The 23,414-nt window shown below is 40.2% G+C and overlaps 3 protein-coding genes across 3 annotated transcripts; 1 reads left to right on the top strand and 2 right to left on the bottom strand.

The window, feature by feature from the left end:
- The first annotated feature begins 850 nt into the window (after positions 1–850).
- Positions 851–3,014, top strand: LOC140841302 (vignain-like). The gene is made up of 4 exons (XM_073208600.1): positions 851–1,630; positions 1,967–2,202; positions 2,306–2,446; positions 2,542–3,014. The coding sequence occupies exons 1-4, from the start codon at positions 1,189–1,191 to the stop codon at positions 2,806–2,808; spliced, it is 1,086 nt and encodes a 361-aa protein (XP_073064701.1). The 5' UTR covers positions 851–1,188; the 3' UTR covers positions 2,809–3,014.
- On the bottom strand, positions 2,965–4,677 carry LOC140841303 (peptide methionine sulfoxide reductase-like). The gene is made up of 2 exons (XM_073208601.1): positions 4,257–4,677; positions 2,965–3,402 (listed from the first exon to the last, which is right to left on the bottom strand). The coding sequence occupies exons 1-2, from the start codon at positions 4,581–4,583 to the stop codon at positions 3,148–3,150; spliced, it is 582 nt and encodes a 193-aa protein (XP_073064702.1). The 5' UTR covers positions 4,584–4,677; the 3' UTR covers positions 2,965–3,147.
- Positions 4,678–20,353: 15,676 nt separating this feature from the next.
- Positions 20,354–21,639, bottom strand: LOC140840746 (uncharacterized). The gene is made up of 2 exons (XM_073207915.1): positions 20,975–21,639; positions 20,354–20,833 (listed from the first exon to the last, which is right to left on the bottom strand). Exons 1-2 carry the CDS (start codon positions 21,467–21,469, stop codon positions 20,354–20,356), a joined length of 975 nt encoding a protein of 324 aa, XP_073064016.1. The 5' UTR covers positions 21,470–21,639.
- Positions 21,640–23,414: the final 1,775 nt, after the last annotated feature.

Below are 23,414 nucleotides of genomic sequence, written 5' to 3'. Positions count from 1 at the left end.
TTTAAATATTTAAATTTAAGAGTAGAAGTTATCTAAACTATTAATTAGTCCATAAAAGAAACAAATTTTTAGAAAATTCAAATATAAAAAAGTCCAAGCATCACAAAGTAACTTTCAATAAATTGTTAAAAAATTCAATATTTTACAAAACAAATATTTGGACATCTTCATTTATGAACAAATTCATAATCAAAGATCCTCATTTATGAAAGAATTCATAATTTGAAACTCTATTTGCAGAACATTAAGTATAGTTACTAAAAAAAATGTTTTAAAAATCAATATTTTACAAAATAAATATCACATGATGAAAATTTATAATATCAATACATATATAATGAAAAAATTCAAATATATAAAATATAAAAATATAGCCAATATTTCTTAATTCTATATAAATAAAAAATTAAAAATTTTGGTCAACAAGGGCCCGATTATATTTCGGGTCCAAACAGATTTGATCTGAACCCAAAAACCCTAAACCTTAATCTGATTTTTTTCAAGGTCGAGTCGGGTCGGTTTCATTTATTTTTAACACCCCACTAGCTAGTGTGTACTCTTTAACCAGTTCGATCACCCAAATTATGAAGGCCAAACTAAAGATTTCCTCGTGACACAACGGATATGATAGATAATTACGTAAAATGTCGGTGCCAACTCGCAAAATTGGAGTCTCTAACGACGTAACCGATGCTTGCATCAACACAGTGGCGTGTTCTGCATGGAAACCTATCCCCCATTCTTTTCCACGACAGATTCCTCCAACAATTTCATTCCCATTTTCACACTTTCCATTGCAAATCTTCTGCTATATGAATTAACTGAATGCTTGTCATATATCGCAGAAAAACTAGTTATATAGACTGGATAAAACATGTGACTAATAACATTCAATTAGTACAGCAACAAATATGATATCAAGTGTATCAAAGGAATTCGCGACGTGTGAAAACGAAGCCGATTATAAGAAGCGTACGTAATGCATGCAAGTTCATCCCATACGGAATTGCTTATTTCTATTTCTCATACCTTATCCTAAAATTCCCTCCATGATTCTTTGTTAATAGTTTCTGCCATAAGGAGTCTTGGGTTTCCATCCCTTGTGATTTCACATATCTTCTATAAAAGGATCACTTGCGTTCCCTAAATTTTTCATCTTGAGATAAAAGAAATTTGATCAAACACAATATGAACAAATTAGTCTTGGTGATTATCTCTTTTGCTCTGGTCGTTCGTCTCGGGGAGAGCTTCGATTTCCACGAAAAAGATTTAGAGAGAGATGACAGTTTGTGGGATTTGTACGAACGGTGGAGGAGCCACCACACGGTGTCGAGAAGCATTGATGAAAAGAATAAACGATTTAATGTCTTCAAGGCAAATACTCATTATGTCCACAATTTCAACAAGAAGGATAAGCCATACAAGTTGAAACTAAACAAGTATGCAGACATGACGAACCACGAATTCAGGAACCTTTATTCGGGCTCGAAGGTGAAGCATCATCGGATGCTGCAAGGAAGTGTAAGAGGAAATGGAACTTTTATGTATGAGAACGTTCAAAGTGTTCCACTTTCTGTTGATTGGAGGAAGACAGGGTCTGTCACTGGTGTCAAGGATCAAGGCCAATGTGGTAAGGTTTCTTGTTAGACACATATTAACACCAAATCACCTTTCATTTACTCGCATATCATAGCGCAAAATTGCAACCAGATGAGGCAAAGGTTTCGGTCCAATCAGATATAGCAACTTCAAATAGAATTAGTTACTCGAGAAAACATGCCATACGCAACAAATTCTTAAGTTTAACTTCTCACCTGGGTCGAGCTGAATCTTATCGTCTTGGTTTTGCCATGTCGGTCTAAACCTTGGCGCAGTTGTTCGTTCACACTGAAGTTTCTGCCTAAGGCATGTGAGATAAGGTTTAACATTGAATAGCCTTCCATATCAATATATTTATATATTACAGGTAGTTGCTGGGCATTTTCGACCGTGGTGGCAGTTGAGGGAATAAATCATATCAAAACAAACCACTTGGTTTCCCTCTCGGAGCAAGAGCTTGTTGATTGCGACCATGATCAAAATGCGGGCTGCGATGGAGGACTAATGGACTTAGCATTCGATTTTATAAAGAAAAAGGGTGGCATTACCACAGAGGCAAACTATCCTTACACAGCACAAGATGGTACATGTGACGGTAAAAAGGTAAACCATGTTGTCACCAATCCAAGTTCGGATCAGACACATTAAAGCAGTTAAGACAGGTGTTTCATGTTTCTATTTTATTTCCTTCTTTTTAATTTGCCAGGCTAATTCTCCAGCAGTGACAATTGACGGACATGAAAACGTGCCATCAAACAATGAGGATGCCCTATTGAAAGCAGCAGCAAATCAGCCCATAGCAGTTGCCATAGATGCCGAAGGTTCCGATTTCCAGTTCTACTCAGAGGTAACTAGATATTTTACATTCTTCATTCATGAGCCCTAAAATCACTATCCTAAGATTATGAACTAAATGTCCTAAAAGGAAATTTTCGGTTATAGGGAGTGTTCACCGGAGAATGTGGCACAGAGCTAGATCATGGGGTGGCAATCGTGGGATACGGAACAACTCTCGATGGAACAAAATACTGGATAGTGAAGAACTCATGGGGAGCTGAATGGGGGGAGAAAGGTTATATTAGGATGCAGCGTGGTATCCACGCGAAAGAGGGGCAATGTGGTATAGCAATGGAAGCTTCTTATCCTCTAAAAACTTCCTCCAATAATCCCCACGAACCCACGAAAATCAACCTCAAGGATGAACTCTAGATCACATTTCAAGATAATAAAAGAATTTGTAGCAGTACCTGCTATTTCTATATCTTTGGATTCCTGATGTTTATGCCTATTTGTGAACTTCACACAAATCAATTCGAATGTATCATGTCATTCGAAGTATATTTGCTTATTGTAACATCAATAGAATGATGAAATAAAGAGTTCATTCACACTAGATACAACATTTCAAGATGAGATATTATTACATTTTCTTTGCAAATCCAAGCTTTTAGGCATCAAATTCAAAGCAGAGATTTAACTTTAACCAATTCGTCTACGAGATGCAACAAGCCATATTTGGTAATGGGAAATTATTGACTGTTTATTCAATCAACCATAGCATCGAATTGGATCCTTGCAACCTTTAGCAGCTGACTGCTTAGAACCACCTCTTCCACCCTTCTCCAAGTATTGCTGGTGATACTCTTCAGCCTTGTAAAAAGTCTTTGCTGGTAAAATTTCTGTGACGATCTTATTTTTCCCAAACTCAATCTGCTTAGATTCTAAGGATTCTTTAGCTAATTCGGCCTGTCTCTCATTGTAGTAGTATATCCCTGATCTATACTGTGTTCCAACATCATTTCCCTATGACATAGTTTAAAGAAATAGTATTATACACAACAAGAGATATTCCCCATTATCATTTAACACAAGCTAGCTATGCAACTTAAGTTTTTCATCTAAAATTTATTGACTCAACCCTTATACAAGTATCGCCATCTCATCCCAATTCTTAAGGTAATTGCCTCCTTGAGTTTCATGGATTACCACCAAACTTTGGGATAGATGTGTAAAGATACACAGGTGATTATAAATAAGCTAAAAAAAAACCATGTACTTTTGATCTTGTATCCATAAACTCTACAGAAAAAGTCAATTAGCTAAACCTTGTATTTAAATGAATACCTTGTAATTTTTTTCTTATTAGAAGCATAATAAATTTCTAGTAATAATGAATTTATATTTTCATCCTTTAGAACTCTTATTTCGGTACAATTTCTTATACATGCTCATAAAAAGCATGTACAACAAATATTGCAGCTACCGATTTAATTTTAATGCAAATTAGATCATTTATTTTTCAAATATAATTTTGCACATTTAAAACAACAAAGGAGGCTTTATCCAATTGACCACCAAAGCTTGGCAGCAGAAGCTAAACTACTGGACAATGTTGTAAATGGTAGGAGATCGTCTAAAAGCCACAACCAACCTAATTTCACATATAATAAACAAGCAAAAATTCCAATTCTTGAAACAATTCCCAACATTTCCCACAAATCAAAAGCTCCAAACTTTGCATCGAAAACAAGAAAATTATAACCGAGACAGCATAAAATTTGTTAAAATTCTTTGAATTTATTGATTCCCAACAGATACATTAATCAAAGTATAGATGAAAAGGCTTAAACTTCAGTATTCAAGAAACTGAGATATACCTGGCGATTGAGAGTAGTCGGGTTATGTTTTGCCCAGAACACGTCGAGCAAAGTAGTGTACGGGCAAACATTCGGGTCAAAGTGAACCCGAACCACTTCAGCGTGGTTGGTGGATCCGGTGCAAACCGATTGGTAAGTCGGGTTGGGGACATGGCCCTGGGAGTAGCCCACTTCAGTCTTCACCACCCCCTCCAATCTCTGATACGTCAGCTCCACTCCCCAAAAGCAACCCGCCGCAAACTGGGCCAGCTCCAGACCCGGCGCAAATGGAGCATCCAGATCCGGCTCCAAAGCCGGGTTGGCCGTGGGCTTATCGTTGGTCGCCATTGCTGCTAGGTTTTGATTTTGTGCTCAATGTATAAAAACTGAAGGGATTTATGGACAGATTATAGAAGAATCTGGCCATGTCTGTGGGCAAGTGTATTTCAAACAAAGAAACATCGTGGCAACAAGCGTAACCTCATAAAACTATGATAGGATTATTAATGAATACTAGCTACTCTGCACACGCGGTGCGTGTGTGTACAATTTTTTTTTATAATTATTTATGGACTAAAATGAAATTTGACAAATTATCGAGGTACTAAAGTGCTATTTGAATAATTGTAATAAAAAAAATAAAAACAAAAATGTTTTTTGAAATTAAAAAAAAACAAAAATATAATTTTGATATCAAATAGGGGCAAAATAGGGAAACCAAAAAACAGACCAAAGACACCAAAAACAGTTATTCTAATATGCTTAAACTTAATAAATAGTAAAAGATAATATGTTTTTTTCTTTTTCTTTTTTTAATGAAGCGGGCAAAAAAATAAGTATATTATGATATGGTCTCACGAATCTTTATTTATGAGATTAGTCAACCCTACCGATATTCACAATAAAAAGTAATAATCTTAGCATAAAATTAATACTTTTTCATAGATGACCCAAATAAGAGATCCGTCACACAAAATACGACCTGTGAGATCGTTTCAAACAAGTTTTTATCTGGGTAAAAAATAAAATTTTGAGGCTGAACTATTATTTTCGAAAAAATTATATATAAAATTTGTGTTTTTTTAAAAAATAATCGGATGGAGATAGGCACTTCCCCAACCCGATCTCCTTAAAGTGGAGCAGAAGTGACAATTTTGGCAAGAAAAAAAAAATTATGAATCTGTTTGCACAATATTTGGTGTTGCGGGCGTGCCAGGTGCGAAAATGCACCGATTTATGTGAAAATGATAAAATCTAACTTCTAAATATTCAAGCGACGTGAATTCTAAATTCGACCGTCAGTTATAGTCTCCTAAAACAAATGCGATGCCAAAATAAAGAAAACTATTGGAAAGTGATGGAAATAAATCCCTGACATGATTTTGAATTTACAAAACTGTAGGAATTCATCAAAGACATGAAAAATATAATAACTTATGCTGAAATCTAAAGTGAGAAGACGTAAAATGATAGAAATATACTGGAAAGCTAGAAAAACTATTGCTTGAAGATAGTGAATTTAGCAGAGAGCTTTTTGCAGATTTTTGTCTGTGTAGAGAGTTGTGTGTTTTGAGTGTTCTGTTGTTGCGTTTGCCGATGTCTTTTTCTTCCGACTGTTGTGCAGTTTTCTCCCACTCCCCCATGAGCCACGTTTTTCACCCCACCATTCCACGATCTCCCTCTATTTGCAACGCTTCGTGATCGGTTTGAATCGATGAGAATTAATACGATACACTTGATGGGCCTATATAATTTGATTGGGCCACCCTAATTTCGTTTGAGCTTTTATAATTAAATTGGGCTTTCATAATATAATTATTTTTAGCCCAAACAATTGCCCCCCGCAAGCATTGGCCCGTGGGCCAAAATGCTTGTATGCGATGTGAGCCCAATTTTCAATTCCTCCAGAGTTAATAGCCCACAAATGTCTTATGAATTGGGCTTCGTTAATGGGCCGAGCCTTCCAATTCATTTCCCCTGGACCTAACTTTCGATACTCATTTTGAAATTCCCCCCTCATCCGAATGGCGCCTGCTCCTTGTCTTCTTGTGGGGACCCGGGCTCTAAATCTTTTTCTTGGGATTAAATGGATTGTTATTCTAAAATGTGGGTCAATTTTTCGCTTTTATATTTAAATCAAAATGTAACTAGACAAACACAAGTTCTTTATTTAATTTACAACATACAAACATAAAATCTATGTCATGTTCCGTATGTCCTCAACTAACCAGTAATAAAATACAGTACATAACAAAAGACAACTACTGGTCCGTCTGCTAGGCCCGAGATCTCCACGCTAACACGATCATCTCTGTCTCGACCCAAATCCTGCCCCACCTGTTGTTATGCACACATACAGACATAACAACAGCCGGAAAACCGGTGAGAACACATCCCAGTATAAACATGTGAACATGCATATAAATACTATAAAACATGACACATGCTGATATGAATGTCATTCATATAAAATCATGAAATGCGAGCCTAATCATGTCTAGATGCGACTCGACTAAAACTCTAGGGATCCCGGTGTGAATAAGACGATCTATCACATACCCTCCCAATCGGGGTGACGGTACGTCTTATTCCTAGACTTCGGCCTGATCTGTATCCACGTCTACAAAGGGGCGGTGATCTTCCCCTAAGCTGGGATAGAACCGAACATCTAGAAGTCTGCCTGATCTCCAGACTGTCCTATCTTAATGCATGAATACAAAATCTGTACACAAGCATAATCATCTAATGCAATGTAACATGATCTGTAAACAAAGCATAATAAGAATTGAATACAAGTTCTAATAAACATCTAATGCAATGTAACATGATCTGTAAACAAAGCATAGCGAGATTTGCATACAAGATCTATAAACAATTCTATAATAATAATACCTATATCAAGATATAAACAATAAAACTCGTATGTGGTTTTGGTTGGGAAACTCAAATGTGATCTCATTTGAGTCGTGATTCCCCAAAACAAAACATGTATTATACCTTTCGTCGTAGAATTGCTGTTACAGTCGTGAAGATGAATCTGCAATAGAATGTCTAACACTTTCTAGGAAATGTTTCTTTAACACTTACTAATCAAATGAAATCTCGCGCCTCTATTTATAGACAATGATCGGAAGATCCGATCCACTTCGGACGCTCCGATCTGACACACTTCGGACGCTCCGAACTCACTTCGGACGTTCCGAATCCTGCATGTCTTCCACGTCTCTAGCCAACTGTCTCGGATGATCCGAACTACGATCGGTCGATCCGAACTCTGCATGCCATCCATGTGTCCAGCCACCTGGCTCGGACGCTCCGAACGCCGAACGGACGATCCGAACGCATCGGACGATCCGATCCTGGTTCGGTCCTTCCGGTCTCACCGAAATATAAATAATCCAACATTCTCGATATCGGTCAATCTAATCTCAATAGATATCATTTCTTATTTCTTATGGTTATGTACAATCTTCACAACATATCTATGAATTCGTACATGTCAATCATTGCTCTGGGCATTACATTTCTCCCCCTCTAAGACAGAAGTTCGTCCTCGAACTGAAGTAACCATACAAAGTATCTAAAACAGTTTGATAATCTAAAACTGAATACATACTCATATCATATAAATAACTCGGGGTGTTTCTGCCTCATGTTTTCTTCCGTTTCCCACGTCGCTTCCTCAATGCCATGTCGACTCCACTGAACTTTCACAAGTGGAATGGTCTTCGTTCTGAGCTGTTTGTCCTTTCGATCAAGAATCTGTATCGGTCGTTCTATATAGCTCAAGGTTTGATCAAGTTCAGCTTCGTTCGGTGGAATAACATGAGAAACATCTGGCATATATCTGCGTAATATTGATACATGAAATACGTCATGTATTCCGGATAAAGAAGGAGGAAGAGCAAGTCGATAAGCTCGATCGCCAATCTTTTCAAGAATCTCGTACGGACCAATGTATCGAGGAGATAGCTTCCCACGTTTGCCAAATCGCACAACGCCTCTAAAAGGAGAAATTTTCAAGAATACCCTATCTCCTACCTCAAATACTAACGGTCTACGTCTGATATTGGCGTACTTTGCTTGCCTATCCTGTGATGTCTTCATTCTTTTCTGAATAACCTTTACCTTCTCAGTCATGTCACGAATCATATCTGGCCCAAGTTCTGGTACTTCTGAAACATCATCCCAATATAGCGGAGATCTGCACCTCTTGCCATACAAAGCTTCAAACGGTGCCATCTCAATGCTCGTCTGATAGCTATTATTGTACGAGAATTCGCAAAGAGGTAGGGAATCTTGCCAACTAATGCCAAAATCTAGCACGACGGCTCTCAACATATCCTCTAATGTCTGGATAGTCCGTTCTGACTGTCCGTCTGTCTGAGGATGGTAAGCAGTGCTAAGGTGTAAGGTCGTACCTAACGCCTGCTGTAAACTGTGCCAGAAGTGTGAAGTGAATCGTGGATCACGATCTGATACGATAGACTTCGGCACTCCATGCAATCTGACTACCTCACGAATATAAATCTTCGCCATCTGATCCTGTCTATACGTCATTCTATAAGGGATGAAACAAGCAGATTTGGTCAATCTGTCAATAATGACCCAAATCGCATCGCAACCTCTGGATGATCGAGGTAACTTCGTCACGAAATCCATGGAAATGTGGTCCCATTTCCATTCTGGAATGGATAAACTCTGAAGTAAACCCCCCGGCTTCTTCCTCTCGGCCTTCACCTGTTGGCAGTTCAAGCATTTAGACACAAATTCGGCAATGTCTGACTTCATTTGTTTCCACCAGAATTGGGTCTTCAAGTCATTGTACATCTTCCTGCCACCAGGATGAATGCTGAACCGACTACAATGTGCCTCTGTCAGAATCTGCTGCCTCAAATCTGCAACATCTGGCACAACTAGACGGTTATTCACGTACAACACATGATCTCGTACCTGATATTCTGATACATGCCCTGATCTGACCATTTGGATTGATCTTTGCACATTCTGATCAGTTTTTTGTGCTTCCTTAATCCTCATAATCAAATTGGGCTCAACTTGGATCGTAAAGAGTCGTAGTGGCTTACTATCTGTATCAAATTCTAATCCAGACATACAGCAATTTTCAACTAACTTGTTAACACCTATCGTCGATAAGGACAATGAACATACCTTACGACTCAAGGCATCTGCTGCTGCATTTGACTTACCTGGATAATATTTGATTTCACAGTCAAAGTCTTTCAGAAGATCTAGCCATCTACGTTGCCTCATATTCAATTCTGATTGAGAAAATAGGTACTTTAAGCTCTTGTGATCGGAAAAGATCTCAAATTTCTCGCCATAGAGATAATGACGCCAAATCTTTAATGCAAACACGATAGCCGCCAATTCAAGATCATGAATGGGGTATCGAACTTCATGTGGCTTCAATTGTCTCGAGGCGTATGCGATCACATGACCTCGCTGCATAAGAACACATCCCAAACCTCTATGAGAAGCATCACAATATACAACAAAATCACCTGTACCTGAAGGTATCGTCAATACTGGAGCACTGGTCAGCCTTTTCTTCAATTCAACAAAGCTAGACTCACACTCCTCTGACCAAACAAATGGTGCATTCTTTTGTGTTAATTGAGTTATTGGTTTTGCAATACTGGAGAAATCTTTGATAAATCTTCTGTAGTATCCGGCTAAGCCCATGAAACTGCGTATTTCTGGTACAGAAGTCGGTCTCGACCAACTAATCACAGCTTCCACTTTACTCGGATCAACAGAAATACCATCTCCAGAAATGATATGTCCTAAGAAGACAACTCTATTCAACCAAAACTCACACTTTGACAATTTAGCATACAGTCGCTCGTTTCTCAACGTCTGCAAAACAATTCTGAGATGCTCTGCATGCTCATTTCTGTTCTTCGAATACACCAAAATGTCATCAATGAAGACAATCACAAATTCATCTAGATATCTCTGAAACACTTGGTTCATCAAGCCCATAAATACCGCAGGAGCATTTGTTAAACCAAAAGGCATGACAATAAATTCGTAATGTCCATACCTGGTTCGAAACGCTGTCTTTGGTATGTCTATATCTCGAACTCTGAGCTGATGATAACCAGAACGTAAATCAATCTTAGAATAGACCGAGGATCCCTGCAACTGATCAAATAGGTCATCGATCCTAGGCAAAGGATATTTATTCTTGATCGTTGCCTTGTTCAACTGCCGGTAATCGATACACAACCGCATCGACCCATCTTTCTTTCGCACGAACAGCACCGGAGCGCCCCAAGGAGATACACTAGGTCTGATATATCCCTTGGCTAGAAGATCTTCTAATTGTGCTTTCAATTCTTTGAGTTCGATGGGTGCCATCCTATATGGAGCTCTCGAAATAGGTACGGTACCTGGCGCAAGTTCAATGCTGAAATCTACCTCACGAACCGGAGGTAATCCTGGGATCTCATCTGGAAAAATATCTGGAAATTCCCGTACTACTGGCAGATCTGCCAATGCCGGGCTCGACTTCTGCATATCTACAGCATAAACAAAGAAACCATCCGCTCCTTTCTGTAACAGTCTGTTCATAGTAAGAGCCGAAATCAAGGGAATCCGAGATCTGGAACCCTTCCCGTAGAATTTCCACTCGTCTGTCATCTCGGGTCTGAATCTGACAATCTTGTGGAAACAATCCACGGTGGCTCTGTACTTCGTTAGCATGTCAATACCGACTATACAATCAAAATCAGCTAGACCCAACACTATACAATCTAGGTCAATCTCATGCCCCTCAAACTGTAGAATGCAATGTCTAACCGTAGTTACAGATATTAATCCACTTCCCAACGGAGAATTAATAGACACAACGTCTAACAAAGACTCAACAGGCAATGAATGCAACAATGCAAATCGTTCTGAGATGAATGTATGCGATGCACCTGTATCTATCAAGATATAAGCAGGATAACCATAAAGGAGACAGTTACCTGCTATAACATCATCTGGTGCATCTTGTGCTTGCTCCTCTGTCAACGCAAACACTTGGGCCTGTTGCCTCGGAGGTTGAGTCACAGTCTGACTACCTCGGCCTCTGGGTGGAGTCGGTGCTGGTGGAGGCTGAAAAGAGTGAACCGACGATGCCTGCCGCTCAAACTGAGGTACTGAACCGGATGCTCTTCCACTCTGGCCTTGCTGTACACCTCTCTGTGGACAGACTTTGGCAAAATGCCCCGGTTGCCTACAAATGTTGCATCGGCCTGTAACTCCTTGGCACTGTTCAGTCGCATGCCTACCTCCACAATTATTGCAATATACACCTGAAGTCCTTGAACTTTGATCAAAACCAGTCTGTCTTGATCCGCTGGAGCTGGATGAACTGCTCCCAGGTCGCTTAAACTGCTTCCCCTTCGCCTTCAACTGTTCTTTGCGTCCACTACCACTACCACCACTTTCGAATCGAGGAGGAGGAACTTGGGATGGAGGTAGTGGCGGTCTCGGACTCGGTGCAACATACGGAGCACTCCGTTGTCTAAGCAATCCTGCTTCAGCTCCTTTGGCACGATTCAATGCATCCGAGAAGTTATCGGGTCTCCCAGTATTGACCAACGTAAAGATATCTGGATTCAGGCCATTTATAAACTGATCCGCCATGGCCTCGTCATTTCCTGAAACATGGGGTGCAAAACGAAGCAAAGAAGAGAATTTAGCAACGTACTCCTCAATGTTCAATGGCCCTTGCCTCAGGTTTGCGAATTCAGCGCCTTTATCTTTACGGTAGGATACAGGGAAGAATCGCTGATAAAACTCGGTCTTGAATACCTTCCAAGAAATTTCGGTACCCCGCTGCTCTAAAGCTCTCCTAATGTTCAACCACCAATTCTTTGCTATATCTTGCAATTGATGGCCAATTAGCTTGATCCTCTTCTCATCACTGTACTCCAACGAGTCGAATAGCATCTCAATATCTTCAAGCCAACTTTCGCACTCGATGGCATTCTCGGTACCTTTTAAAGTGGGAGGTCGAAAGGATTGGAATCGCTTCAGCAACGTCTCCATAGGGGTCGCCGTAACATCCATAGGATCTCCGGATGTACTCCCCTGCTCTGGCGCTGCTGGTCGTAGAGGTACGGCTGCTCTTCTAGGAGGCATATCTAATAATCCAACTGATTAGTAAACAAGATATACAACTGTCTCAGCCATCATCTAGTCAGTTACCTCTGATCTAGAATCGGTTCTGATTCAGTCAATCACATGCTGAAATTAATCAAATACCCAACAACATGTAATAAGAAAGCAATAATCATGCTAGCACATCATCAAGCAAGGAAGAAGACTCGATCTACCCCGCTCATTCTATCCTATTTCAGTCTAACGGAACTATCGGCTCTGATACCACCTGTTGTGGGGACCCGGGCTCTAAATCTTTTTCTTGGGATTAAATGGATTGTTATTCTAAAATGTGGGTCAATTTTTCGCTTTTATATTTAAATCAAAATGTAACTAGACAAGCACAAGTTCTTTATTTAATTTACAACATACAAACATAAAATCTATGTCCTGTTCCGTATGTCCTCAACTAACCAGTAATAAAATACAGTACATAACAAAAGACAACTACTGGTCCGTCTGCTAGGCCCGAGATCTCCACGCTAACACGATCATCTCTGTCTCGACCCAAATCCTGCCCCACCTGTTGTTATGCACACATACAGACATAACAACAGCCGGAAAACCGGTGAGAACACATCCCAGTATAAACATGTGAACATGCATATAAATACTATAAAACATGACACATGCTGATATGAATGTCATTCATATAAAATCATGAAATGCGAGCCTAATCATGTCTAGATGCGACTCGACTAAAACTCTAGGGATCCCGGTGTGAATAAGACGATCTATCACCTACCCTCCCAATCGGGGTGACGGTACGTCTTATTCCTAGACTTCGGCCTGATCTGTATCCACGTCTACAAAGGGGCGGTGATCTTCCCCTAAGCTGGGATAGAACCGAACATCTAGAAGTCTGCCTGATCTCCAGACTGTCCTATCTTAATGCATGAATACAAAATCTGTACACAAGCATAATCATCTAATGCAATGTAACATGATCTGTAAACAAAGCATAATAAGAATTGAATACAAGTTCTAATAAACATCTAATGCAATGTAACATGATCTGTAAACAAAGCATAGCGAGATTTGCATACAAGATCTATAAACAATTCTATAATAATAATACCTATATCAAGATATAAACAATAAAACTCGTATGTGGTTTTGGTTGGGAAACTCAAATGTGATCTCATTTGAGTCGTGATTCCCCAAAACAAAACATGTATTATACCTTTCGTCGTAGAATTGCTGTTACAGTCGTGAAGATGAATCTGCAATAGAATGTCTAACACTTTCTAGGAAATGTTTCTTTAACACTTACTAATCAAATGAAATCTCGCGCCTCTATTTATAGACAATGATCGGAAGATCCGATCCACTTCGGACGCTCCGATCTGACACACTTCGGACGCTCCGAACTCACTTCGGACGTTCCGAATCCTGCATGTCTTCCACGTCTCTAGCCAACTGTCTCGGATGATCCGAACTACGATCGGTCGATCCGAACTCTGCATGCCATCCATGTGTCCAGCCACCTGGCTCGGACGCTCCGAACGCCGAACGGACGATCCGAACGCATCGGACGATCCGATCCTGGTTCGGTCCTTCCGGTCTCACCGAAATATAAATAATCCAACATTCTCGATATCGGTCAATCTAATCTCAATAGATATCATTTCTTATTTCTTATGGTTATGTACAATCTTCACAACATATCTATGAATTCGTACATGTCAATCATTGCTCTGGGCATTACACTTCTTCCCCTCGCCGCTTTCATCTGTTTATTTCCCTCAAAGAAACCCATCGCTTTGCCAGCCCCACTCATCAACCGTGGCGACCCCCAAGTTCCTTCCAGCCGTTCTTTGTTGTCGTTTCTCCCACGCCGTTCTCGTTCACCATCCCCAATTGCCCTTGGATGAACGCAGATTCCTGGAGCGCGCTCACCTATCTTTCACAATCGTTCCCCTTAAGTTGTGGTTACTGAGCATTTCACGATGGCTCAGGAACCATCTCCGGCGCGCTCATCTGAATCGAAAATTGCGGGAGCCTCGCTTGTCTCAACCGTCGTCCCTGCTTCGCTAGTCGTCGCATTTGCTGGCTCCGCTATCGGCCCCAATCCGTTCCTTGTTGTCTCTGGGTCGTCAATGGGTTCTCGAATGGTCGCTGATCAGTTTCCTCGGCACAGGTGAACTCCCCACTCAGCTCGGGTCGTCCTTTGGTAGCCATTATATCAACTTTAGACACTCGTCTTGGAGCCTCTGCTCATTCCACTCAACTCATGCCCATGCCGACTTACCCAGTTGATGCGCCTGCTTCTGTGGATTTCTCAGGGAGGCCGATTTCACTCTCCTCGGCCATGGGTATTTTCCTCTTTTCTTTTCTTGAATTGTTACTAAGTGTTTTTTTGGCTCCCCGAAAGTTGTCGATTCATCTTGATTGAATTGAAGTTTCGCTTTGTATGACTTTGTATCCGAGAAAACAAAGGATGGGGAATTGATTTATCTGTGTAGTTGGGCTAAATCTTTTGACGTCGAGTTCTTGTGGGGAATTGTGGATTTGGTATTATTTGGCCATTCATTAGCCTTTGCTTTGTAGGCGCGGTAGAGTGGCCATTGTTTGGCCCTGTAGTATACATCAGTAGCAATTGGTTTTCTGATTATTTCTTGCGTGCATGCAGTGATTTTTTACCCTCGTAAACATATTATTTCCAAGTTTATTCCTGTCTCGGTCTCGGCCACTCCCTTGGCTTCATCTCTTGCACCCACTGAATTAAATATGATGCATTTACCTCGTGGAAGCAATGTATGCGAGCTTCATAAACCATTAGTTGGCCTTCCCACATCTATATTCGTGTCTGACGGGGGAGTCTGATGTCATTATCTTTGTTGTAAGTGTGTTGATTTCCAGCCAACCACCAATTAGGTCCAGAACTTCTCCAAGGTAAATGGTTATTGCCGAAAATCGGTAAAGACTCTCATTTCTTTATGGCTATCTATTTTTCTGTTATCTTGCTCTGTTAGTTGAATGTTCCCCGATTGCATATCACTGCGTGTATCACCATTATCACGTTTGTTTCCTGCTTCTATATGTTGGTGTTGGTAAGTTCATTGATAGCAGGTAACATGGATTGGCCATGGGTTGGCCTTAGTTTTCTGGTGCATTCGACACCTAAGCCTTGGTGTGTTGGGGTATCTTGCAACACAGGTACTTCTCAACTCTAATGTTCCCTTACGTGCCCTTACATGTTGCATCCACTCAAGACGACTCCCTTATCCCTATCATTATGCATTGCACTTCAGTCGGGCCCCTTTCCCACATACACGTATATGCATTTGCACTTCAGTCGGACCCCTTTCCCGCATACACGTATATGCATTTGCACTTCAGTCGGACCCCTTTCCCGCATACACGTATATGCATTTGCACTTCAGTCAGACCCCTTTTCCCGCATACACGTTTACTTACTGTTCTTGCATGCAGTGACTCCGCTTTTGATTTGTTGACTCTTGATTTTGTGTTGTGGTTGTTGGGTGATGGATGTGGAATGAGGGTGGGTTTGTATGTGAGGTTGTGTATTGGAGGTTGGGAAGGAGTTTCTGTTCGTTCTTAATCCATTTAACTCAACTCATTTCAATAGCTTCAATCAAAACCATAGGTTGGCTTAAAACTCCCCGCTCGCGATTATTTCCTCCCCTGATCTCTTATCAAAACAAAATGAATTCAATATGATAAAAGTGGCCTCCTGGCCAACTTGAATTGATCATCTTTATTTTTAAACCATAACGAATATTTACACTAGTGGCCCTAAGGCCTACTTCAAACAAAATCTCACAACCTGAAGCTAAAAACATACAAAAATGGCTGGTTAGCCTATATTTCTTCCATCTTGGGGTCCGCATAACGTCCTTGTTCTCTTCTGTTCTTCATTATTACTCGATGTTGCGTTCGGTGAGCCCAACTCCCCGCTCGGTATGTTTCTTTCTTGCCCTTTTCTAAGTGGCCTAATGGCCACGGGTCTGTCACTGCACATGCAAGCAACCATTTATGCAGTGGCTGTATAGGCTACTTCACCATGATTTCTGGTAACATAAAAACATTGGAAATATCGACCGAATTCATATATAATGAGTGGCCGTAAAGCCGACTCCCTAGTGAAATAAATGGTCTTCCAAATAATGAAAGTGGCTTACTGTCCCACTTTCTCCGATCAATTTTATTTTGTTGAATCATAAACAACAGATATTTATTTCAGTGGCCATAAGGCCTGAAAGCGGACCGGTTACGGTGGCCGGAAGCGCAACGGAAGTCAAAAATTTAACATTTTAAGCTAGAAATTTCGACCACCTCATTTTCGTGCAATATTTACAAATCAAACACCATAAAACATACATAGGGTGTTTTAGAAATTTACCTATCAATCTTAAAGATTGATGTAATGGCTCCAACTTTGTTGTAAACAAAAGCTCTTCAAGGAAAGAAAAATCTACAAGCTTCCTCCTCCAAAATTAAGCCCACCACTTGCTAGGTAAATCCCCTCTTAATTTGCACTAGAAAATCAAGAGGATTTTTCAAAGAGAAGTGAGTATTCTCCAACAATTGAAGAACACAAGATGAGAGAAAATTTTTTGAGAGAAAACTTCAAGGGTTTCGGCCAAGTGAGTAGGGTAGAATGAGAGGAGTGAAGTCTTGGGTGTGTCAAAAGTTGTCTCTCAAAAGTTGCATGCTTTTTGAATTTTTTAATAAAAAGTAATACACACCTCTTCACCTCCCAAGTATGCAAACCCTAGCATGTCTCACATATATTATATGGTTTTTTAACACATTAAAACCATGGACTAAATTTTAATTATCTCAAACACATTTGAGATTAATTAAATACTACTTGAATTTATTTAAGTCCCACTAGTTAAATAATTATTTTAATTGAGCTCTACAAGACTCAATATTATTTAATTAATTCAACACTTGAATTAATTTAATTATTTAGACTCTACTATGTCCACTAGTGTTTTAATTAATTCAACACTTGAATTAATTTAATTTAGTCCACAATAATGTTTATGAAAATCACAATTTTCAAATACATTATTCACTTGGCCAAATTTTAATCTAGGAACACTTCCATAAATTAAAATTTATATTTCTCTCATAGAGGTCATACTTCTATTTTTCTTTACGCTTATAAACACATTTATAAGCCGTTCAACACATTGAACTATTTTACTTCTCATCGGGATTTACAAAGCTAGTACTTGTGTGGCCCTCAATGGTTCATTGATACAACTAGCCGTGGGTTCACATCTCTATGTGATTCGGACTAAACATGTCCTTATTCGAGCATACCCCAATTGCTCCATTCTTACTTATCAACTCCTTGATAATAAGAACGTCAGAACTCAAGTCTGATAGTACCCAACCAATCACGTTAAACGCCTAGCAGCATCGCTTACGTGATTCTCTGGGTATCACATGATAGTGTCTGCAAGAACCATTCAATTATGGTTAGCGTACAGTACGGTCCCTTCAACTCATATATCCCGACCGATTCGACAACTATTGGTTTATCGAGAGTTGTCAATGAATCGATACTATGTGTCATGTTGTGGTTGCATCGATGGTGTAATTTATGAAACCTCTTTCATAATTACTACCATACTCTGATCAGAGATTTCAACCCACACATACATGAAAAACACATAGGATATCCATACCCGTAGGTAAGCGGTGAATCCCCGGCTACAATGCATCGACTCCTATATGTTTCGCCGTAACACCCAACCTTGCCACCTGATGACCCTACAAGAGTCGGTAAACAAGTCAAAGTGAAACGCTAGCACATAGAGTCTCAATGTTGTCCCGGGTCATAAGGACTAATGGTGTACAACCATAAACTAGGACGTTTCCACTCGATAAGTGAGAACCACTTGGAAAGTCCTTTATAGAGGGTTGTTCAGTGCACTCTACCAGGAGCACCTATCTGCATGATCGGACATCACAATGTCCCCTACCAATGAAACATGGTACTCACATCGCAGATACTAGTCTCTAACTCGAGCGGCCCATATCCTTCTTAGTGGCGGCTGAATCGACTAGGAACCGTTTAGAATATACAGTATTACAAATGTGAGTTTCATGATACTCATCATATGAGCATCTCATATTCTTTCTACTATATGTATATTCAAGGACTTTATCTATGCAACTCGCATGGGTATAAAGATAAAGATGCGCCAAATTAATAAATTCAAATATTATTAAAATAAAGATCGTTTAATACAAAGAGTTTCATCGTGAACAGTCGGCCAACACTTGGCTCGACGTGCACCTACTCTAACAAGGCCTACATCACGTGACATCTTGAAATAAGGAACTTAATATATACAAAAGTGGCCCCGAAGGCCAACTCCCCACTGAAGAAGGCCAACTCTACTTGCTTTTATTTCCTCACCTGACTCCCTAATGAAACAAGATACATCCAAAATGATGAAAGTGGTCTATTGGCCCACTTCATTTGATCAGTCTCATTATTGAACCATAAACAACGGATATTTACATCAGTGGCCCCAAGGCCCACATCACATTTAAGTCTCAAAATGAAGAACTACACATATACAAAAGTGGCCAATAAGCCTACTCTTATATTAAAACAAAACTTCCACGCTCTTCTGTTGTTTGCACAATGTTCTCATTCTGCTCTGTTATTTCTTCATTCCTCATTGTTGTCTGGTTTGGTGAGCTTTAACTCTTCTTCTAATTTGTTCAGTACCTGCTGCACATGTGCCTTCCATATAGAGGTTGCAGCTACCTCTTTTCCTTTTTGGTTCATTTCAATCCTCAACCTCTTCAATAAGGGATTGAATTATCGGCCTAGGCGGCACGATAACAATAGGCTTAAGGATTCTTTCCAACACCGAGCTTGGAGTTGGTGTTTGCATGTACAATGGACTTTCTTTCTTGCCATTGCTACGAATTTTGATAGGCCCAAAATCCCCATTGTAATATCTGGCCTCCACTGCACTTGCACTTGTTTGAAACGGCTGTCCATCAGCTTCTACAACCTCCACATCATCTCCTTTCCAAAATAACAACAGTTGGTGCATTGAGGATGGGATGCACTGGTTTGCATGGATCCAATCTCTGCCTAACAATACTTGGAAGTTGGCGGAGGAGTTCACCACAAAGAATGCACATAAAGACGACATGCTCCCTACAGTAACATCAGCGGGGAACACTCCAATGGTCTTGGTGGTTTCCCCGGTAAACGCAGCAACAGAAACCTCAGTAGGGATCAAATCTTCTTCAGTTTTGCCAAGACTTTTTAACATCCTTACTGGAAGAACATTCACGGCTGAGCCATTGTCAATCAAGACCCTAGACACTGGTTTTCCATTGACATGGGCCTTGATGTACAACGGCCTTATGTGCTTGGTCATGGCCGGTGTAGGCTTCTCAAGTATCACCTGTTGAGGCTTATTTGGGTCGCCCTCCTTGATAATCACTCTCGAACTCCCTTCAGGGAGTTTATCGGCATGCTCTTTCTTTTGCACTGATTCTTGGGACATCAACTCCCCATCCTCTTCTTCCATCATCTTAAATCTCTGAGGTATTATCACTACTCCTGTGGCACAATCCACAGTGATGTGAAACTCTCCAACGTAAAAATTGATTGTTTTTTCTCTTTGATCGTCCTCCTCACTTAACAGATCGTCATCAGCGTCTACTAACTTATCCTCAGTAGCCGATCTTCCAAACTTGGATTTACTCCCCACCTGATCTCTGATGACTGGACTATCAATTGTGGGTTTTTTTCTCAATTTAGCTGACTCTTCTCTCCTTGCAATAGCTCTTTCTCTCAATAGCCGTCTCTTTTGAGTCCTAGTCGGTGGCCTAGGGAACGTTTTGTGTTGGGCCATCCTCCAAGACTCACTGAACTCCCCTCTAGCTGGAAGGACGTATCTGGGCCTTTCTCTCCTGCTCTCAATCATTTTTCATTTTGATATTTCATCCACACGCCACTCTCTATCTTGGTCAGCTGACTTTTTCTTGATTTCCATCTGTCGCGGCTCTACTCCATATGTATCTCTCTTGTTCGAGTATCTTTGGTATTGATTGCAAGATGACTCCCCTCTGAACCCTTGATTCTCATGCACTGGTCTCTCGAAGAAATGTTGGTTCCTCGGCTGATAGGCCGCAGATTCACCAATATTTCTAGGGAAATACTGTTGAACTGTTCTTACTCGATCAGTACTATTCTTTCCATTAGCTTCAAACAGTTGACCCTTTGGGATCCAACATTTCTTAATTATTAGGTCTTTCACTGCAAAGGATCGGCTTCTTTTCTCCTTGAGAAGATTCTTCAAATCTGTCACATTCACATGAACAGAAGCTACTGGGAGAAAAGAATCATCATCCACTGCCATGGAATCATGTTTGTTAGGGAACTTCAAGATTCCATGGTTAATTCTGTCCTGCAAAATATTTTTGAAAGCCCAACACAATTTAGTGGAATGATTATATGAGTCATGATACTTACAGTATTCTTGACTTTTCAAATCGTCTTTAGCAGGCATTTGATGATCGGGTGGAAAAGTGATGAATTTTTCTTTAACCAGAAAATCAAATATGTCGTCTGTCTTGGAAACATCAAATGTGTACTGCATGTCCTTAGGAGGTTGGGTGGTGCTCTTCCTATCTGACTCTGTGGATTTTCTCTTGAGTAAAGGGACTATGCACGAGCCGTTCGATCGAATCTCGGCCAGGGCAATCTCTTCTACCTCTTGGTAATAAGAGCTCACTGTTGTTTTCTTCTTAGCCGACTCCTCTGTCAATAGTTCCTCGTACTCCCCAACCTTTGCTGCAAGTTCAAAAAAATCTCTGAATTCCATACCTTGAAATTTCTTCTGGAGCTCAAAGTCTAGCCCCTTTTGGGCTATTTTGACAAACTCAGTCTCTGGCAGAAACACCTTGCACATGTTCTTTGTTTTCTTAAACCTATCAATGAACATATCAATTGTTTCTTCTTTCTTCTGAGACATCCTTGACAAATCAGCGATGCACACCTCATGCTCAGTTCGGTAAAACTGAGTATGGAATTTCTTCTCCATATCTTGCCAACTTAAGATTGAGTTTCGGGGAAGTGTGGCATACCACGAAAATGCTGTGCCAGTAAGGGTATTTGGGAACAATCTCAGCTTCAAATTAGTAAAGTTTTCCAAGTTTTCCAGCTCCCCACACCTTATAGTGAACCTTGCAATGTGTTCAAGGCTAGATTGACTATTTTCTCCAGAAAATAGGCTGAAATCTGGTACCTTGTATCCTTTGGGAAATGGATTGTTGACATCTACGTAGTCGGGGTATGGCTTGAGAAATTTTGGCGGCCAATTTGTCTCAAGGCCGGCCCATATAGCTCTTGAACAGTTTCTCTCACCACATCATGATCGATCACTGCTGCATTTCTGTTGGGGAGCAGATGGTGATAATAGTTTGCCCCCCGAGTCTGAGCCCCTGTACTGTAACCAGCATTCCATCCTTGAAAACTTCCATCAACTCCCTGATAACCCAAGTGTGGTATATCATCATACATTCTTGGTTGATACAAAGGATTAGTAATCGCATGGACTTGGTTAACAGGTTGTTTCGAACTCCCCACTCCATCTGTACGTGGATATGGCCGAACTCTTCCACCTAAAGTTTCCTCCCTGTTATGTGAAGGTGTGTACCTTTCTTCCTGTTGGTTTGGGAGTGCGAACTCTGGGCGGCGAGCATCGCCAGCCTTTGAATGTCCCGCTCCCTGGTCGAGTTCAGTGAATTAATTACTTCCCTGGACTTGTTTGCTTCCTTGGTTCCCTTCTTTTTTATTTACATTCTGCTCTTTGTTGGCTGACTGGTTCGGTTTACCCAATACTGACTTTAAGCAATCAGACACAGCCTTGGACAATGCTTGTGATATTTCATCAATTTTCATCGCAATCAACTCTTCAACCAAACGGTTTGAAATATGAGCGTACACCTCTGGAACATTATTTGGATGCAAATCCAACTCCCTGGTCGGTTCTTCAGCAGCCGACTGTTCGGTCAGCGGAGCGTGAACCTCTTCCTTGCTTGGTTGAGACTCCCCATCTCCTGGATTGACGTTTTCTTTCCTTCTTGGCGGCATAGTGATGGTCCCACTGGGCGTGCCAAAAATATGTTTGCACAATATTTGGTGTTGCGGGCGTGCCAGGTGCGAAAATGCACCGATTTATGTGAAAATGATAAAATCTAACTTCTAAATATTCAAGCGACGTGAATTCTAAATTCGACCGTCAGTTATAGTCTCCTAAAACAAATGCGATGCCAAAATAAAGAAAACTATTGGAAAGTGATGGAAATAAATCCCTGACATGATTTTGAATTTACAAAACTGTAGGAATTCATCAAAGACATGAAAAATATAATAACTTGTGCTGAAATCTAAAGTGAGAAGACGTAAAATGATAGAAATATACTGGAAAGCTAGAAAAACTATTGCTTGAAGATTGTAAATTTAGCAGAGAGCTTTTTGCAGATTTTTGTCTGTGTAGAGAGTTGTGTGTTTTGAGTGTTCTGTTGTTGCATTTGCCGATGTCTTTTTCTTCCGACTGTTGTGCAGTTTTCTCCCACTCCCCCATGAGCCACGTTCTTCACCCCACCATTCCACGATCTCCCTCTATTTGCAACGCTTCGTGATCGGTTTGAATCGATGAGAATTAATACGATACACTTGATGGGCCTATATAATTTGATTGGGCCACCCTAATTTCATTTGAGCTTTTATAATTAAATTGGGCTTTCATAATATAATTATTTTTAGCCCAAACAGAATCAAAACGATGTATTCAATAAGTTTTTGATAATAATCACGTCTATTGAATATGAACATGAAACTAAAAGCTCGTACAAAATAAAAACCCACTTTGATTGGTTCTACCAACAAAGTCATTTGTTGAATCAAAGAGAGTGAGATTCGAGGATCAAGTGTATGGAGCACGATCAGCCAATATGGGAACCATTATTAGAAAAATTAACTTA

This window comes from Primulina eburnea, chromosome 9 (assembly GCF_022965805.1).
Source record: "Primulina eburnea isolate SZY01 chromosome 9, ASM2296580v1, whole genome shotgun sequence".
NCBI classification, from domain to species: Eukaryota; Viridiplantae; Streptophyta; class Magnoliopsida; order Lamiales; family Gesneriaceae; genus Primulina; species Primulina eburnea.
The sequence above is the reverse complement of the archived record's forward strand: the minus strand, read 5'-3'. Positions and strand labels throughout refer to the sequence as shown.

What these genes read in the sequence shown, in the direction of transcription:
- LOC140841302 (XM_073208600.1), top strand. Translation starts at nt 1,189, where the DNA reads ATGAACAAATTAGTCTTGGTGATTATCTCTTTTGCTCTGGTCGTTCGT. An exon ending in CAAGGATCAAGGCCAATGTG is followed by an intron (nt 1,631 to 1,966) that starts GTAAGGTTTCTT and finishes TATATATTACAG; the next exon opens with GTAGTTGCTGGGCATTTTCG. An exon ending in ATTTCCAGTTCTACTCAGAG is followed by an intron (nt 2,447 to 2,541) that starts GTAACTAGATAT and finishes TTTCGGTTATAG; the next exon opens with GGAGTGTTCACCGGAGAATG.
- LOC140841303 (XM_073208601.1), bottom strand. Translation starts at nt 4,583, where the DNA reads ATGGCGACCAACGATAAGCCCACGGCCAACCCGGCTTTGGAGCCGGAT. An exon ending in CGACTACTCTCAATCGCCAG is followed by an intron (nt 3,403 to 4,256) that starts GTATATCTCAGT and finishes ACTATGTCATAG; the next exon opens with GGAAATGATGTTGGAACACA.
- LOC140840746 (XM_073207915.1), bottom strand. Translation starts at nt 21,469, where the DNA reads ATGGAGAAGAAATTCCATACTCAGTTTTACCGAACTGAGCATGAGGTG. An exon ending in ACGACATATTTGATTTTCTG is followed by an intron (nt 20,834 to 20,974) that starts GTTAAAGAAAAA and finishes AATATTTTGCAG; the next exon opens with GACAGAATTAACCATGGAAT.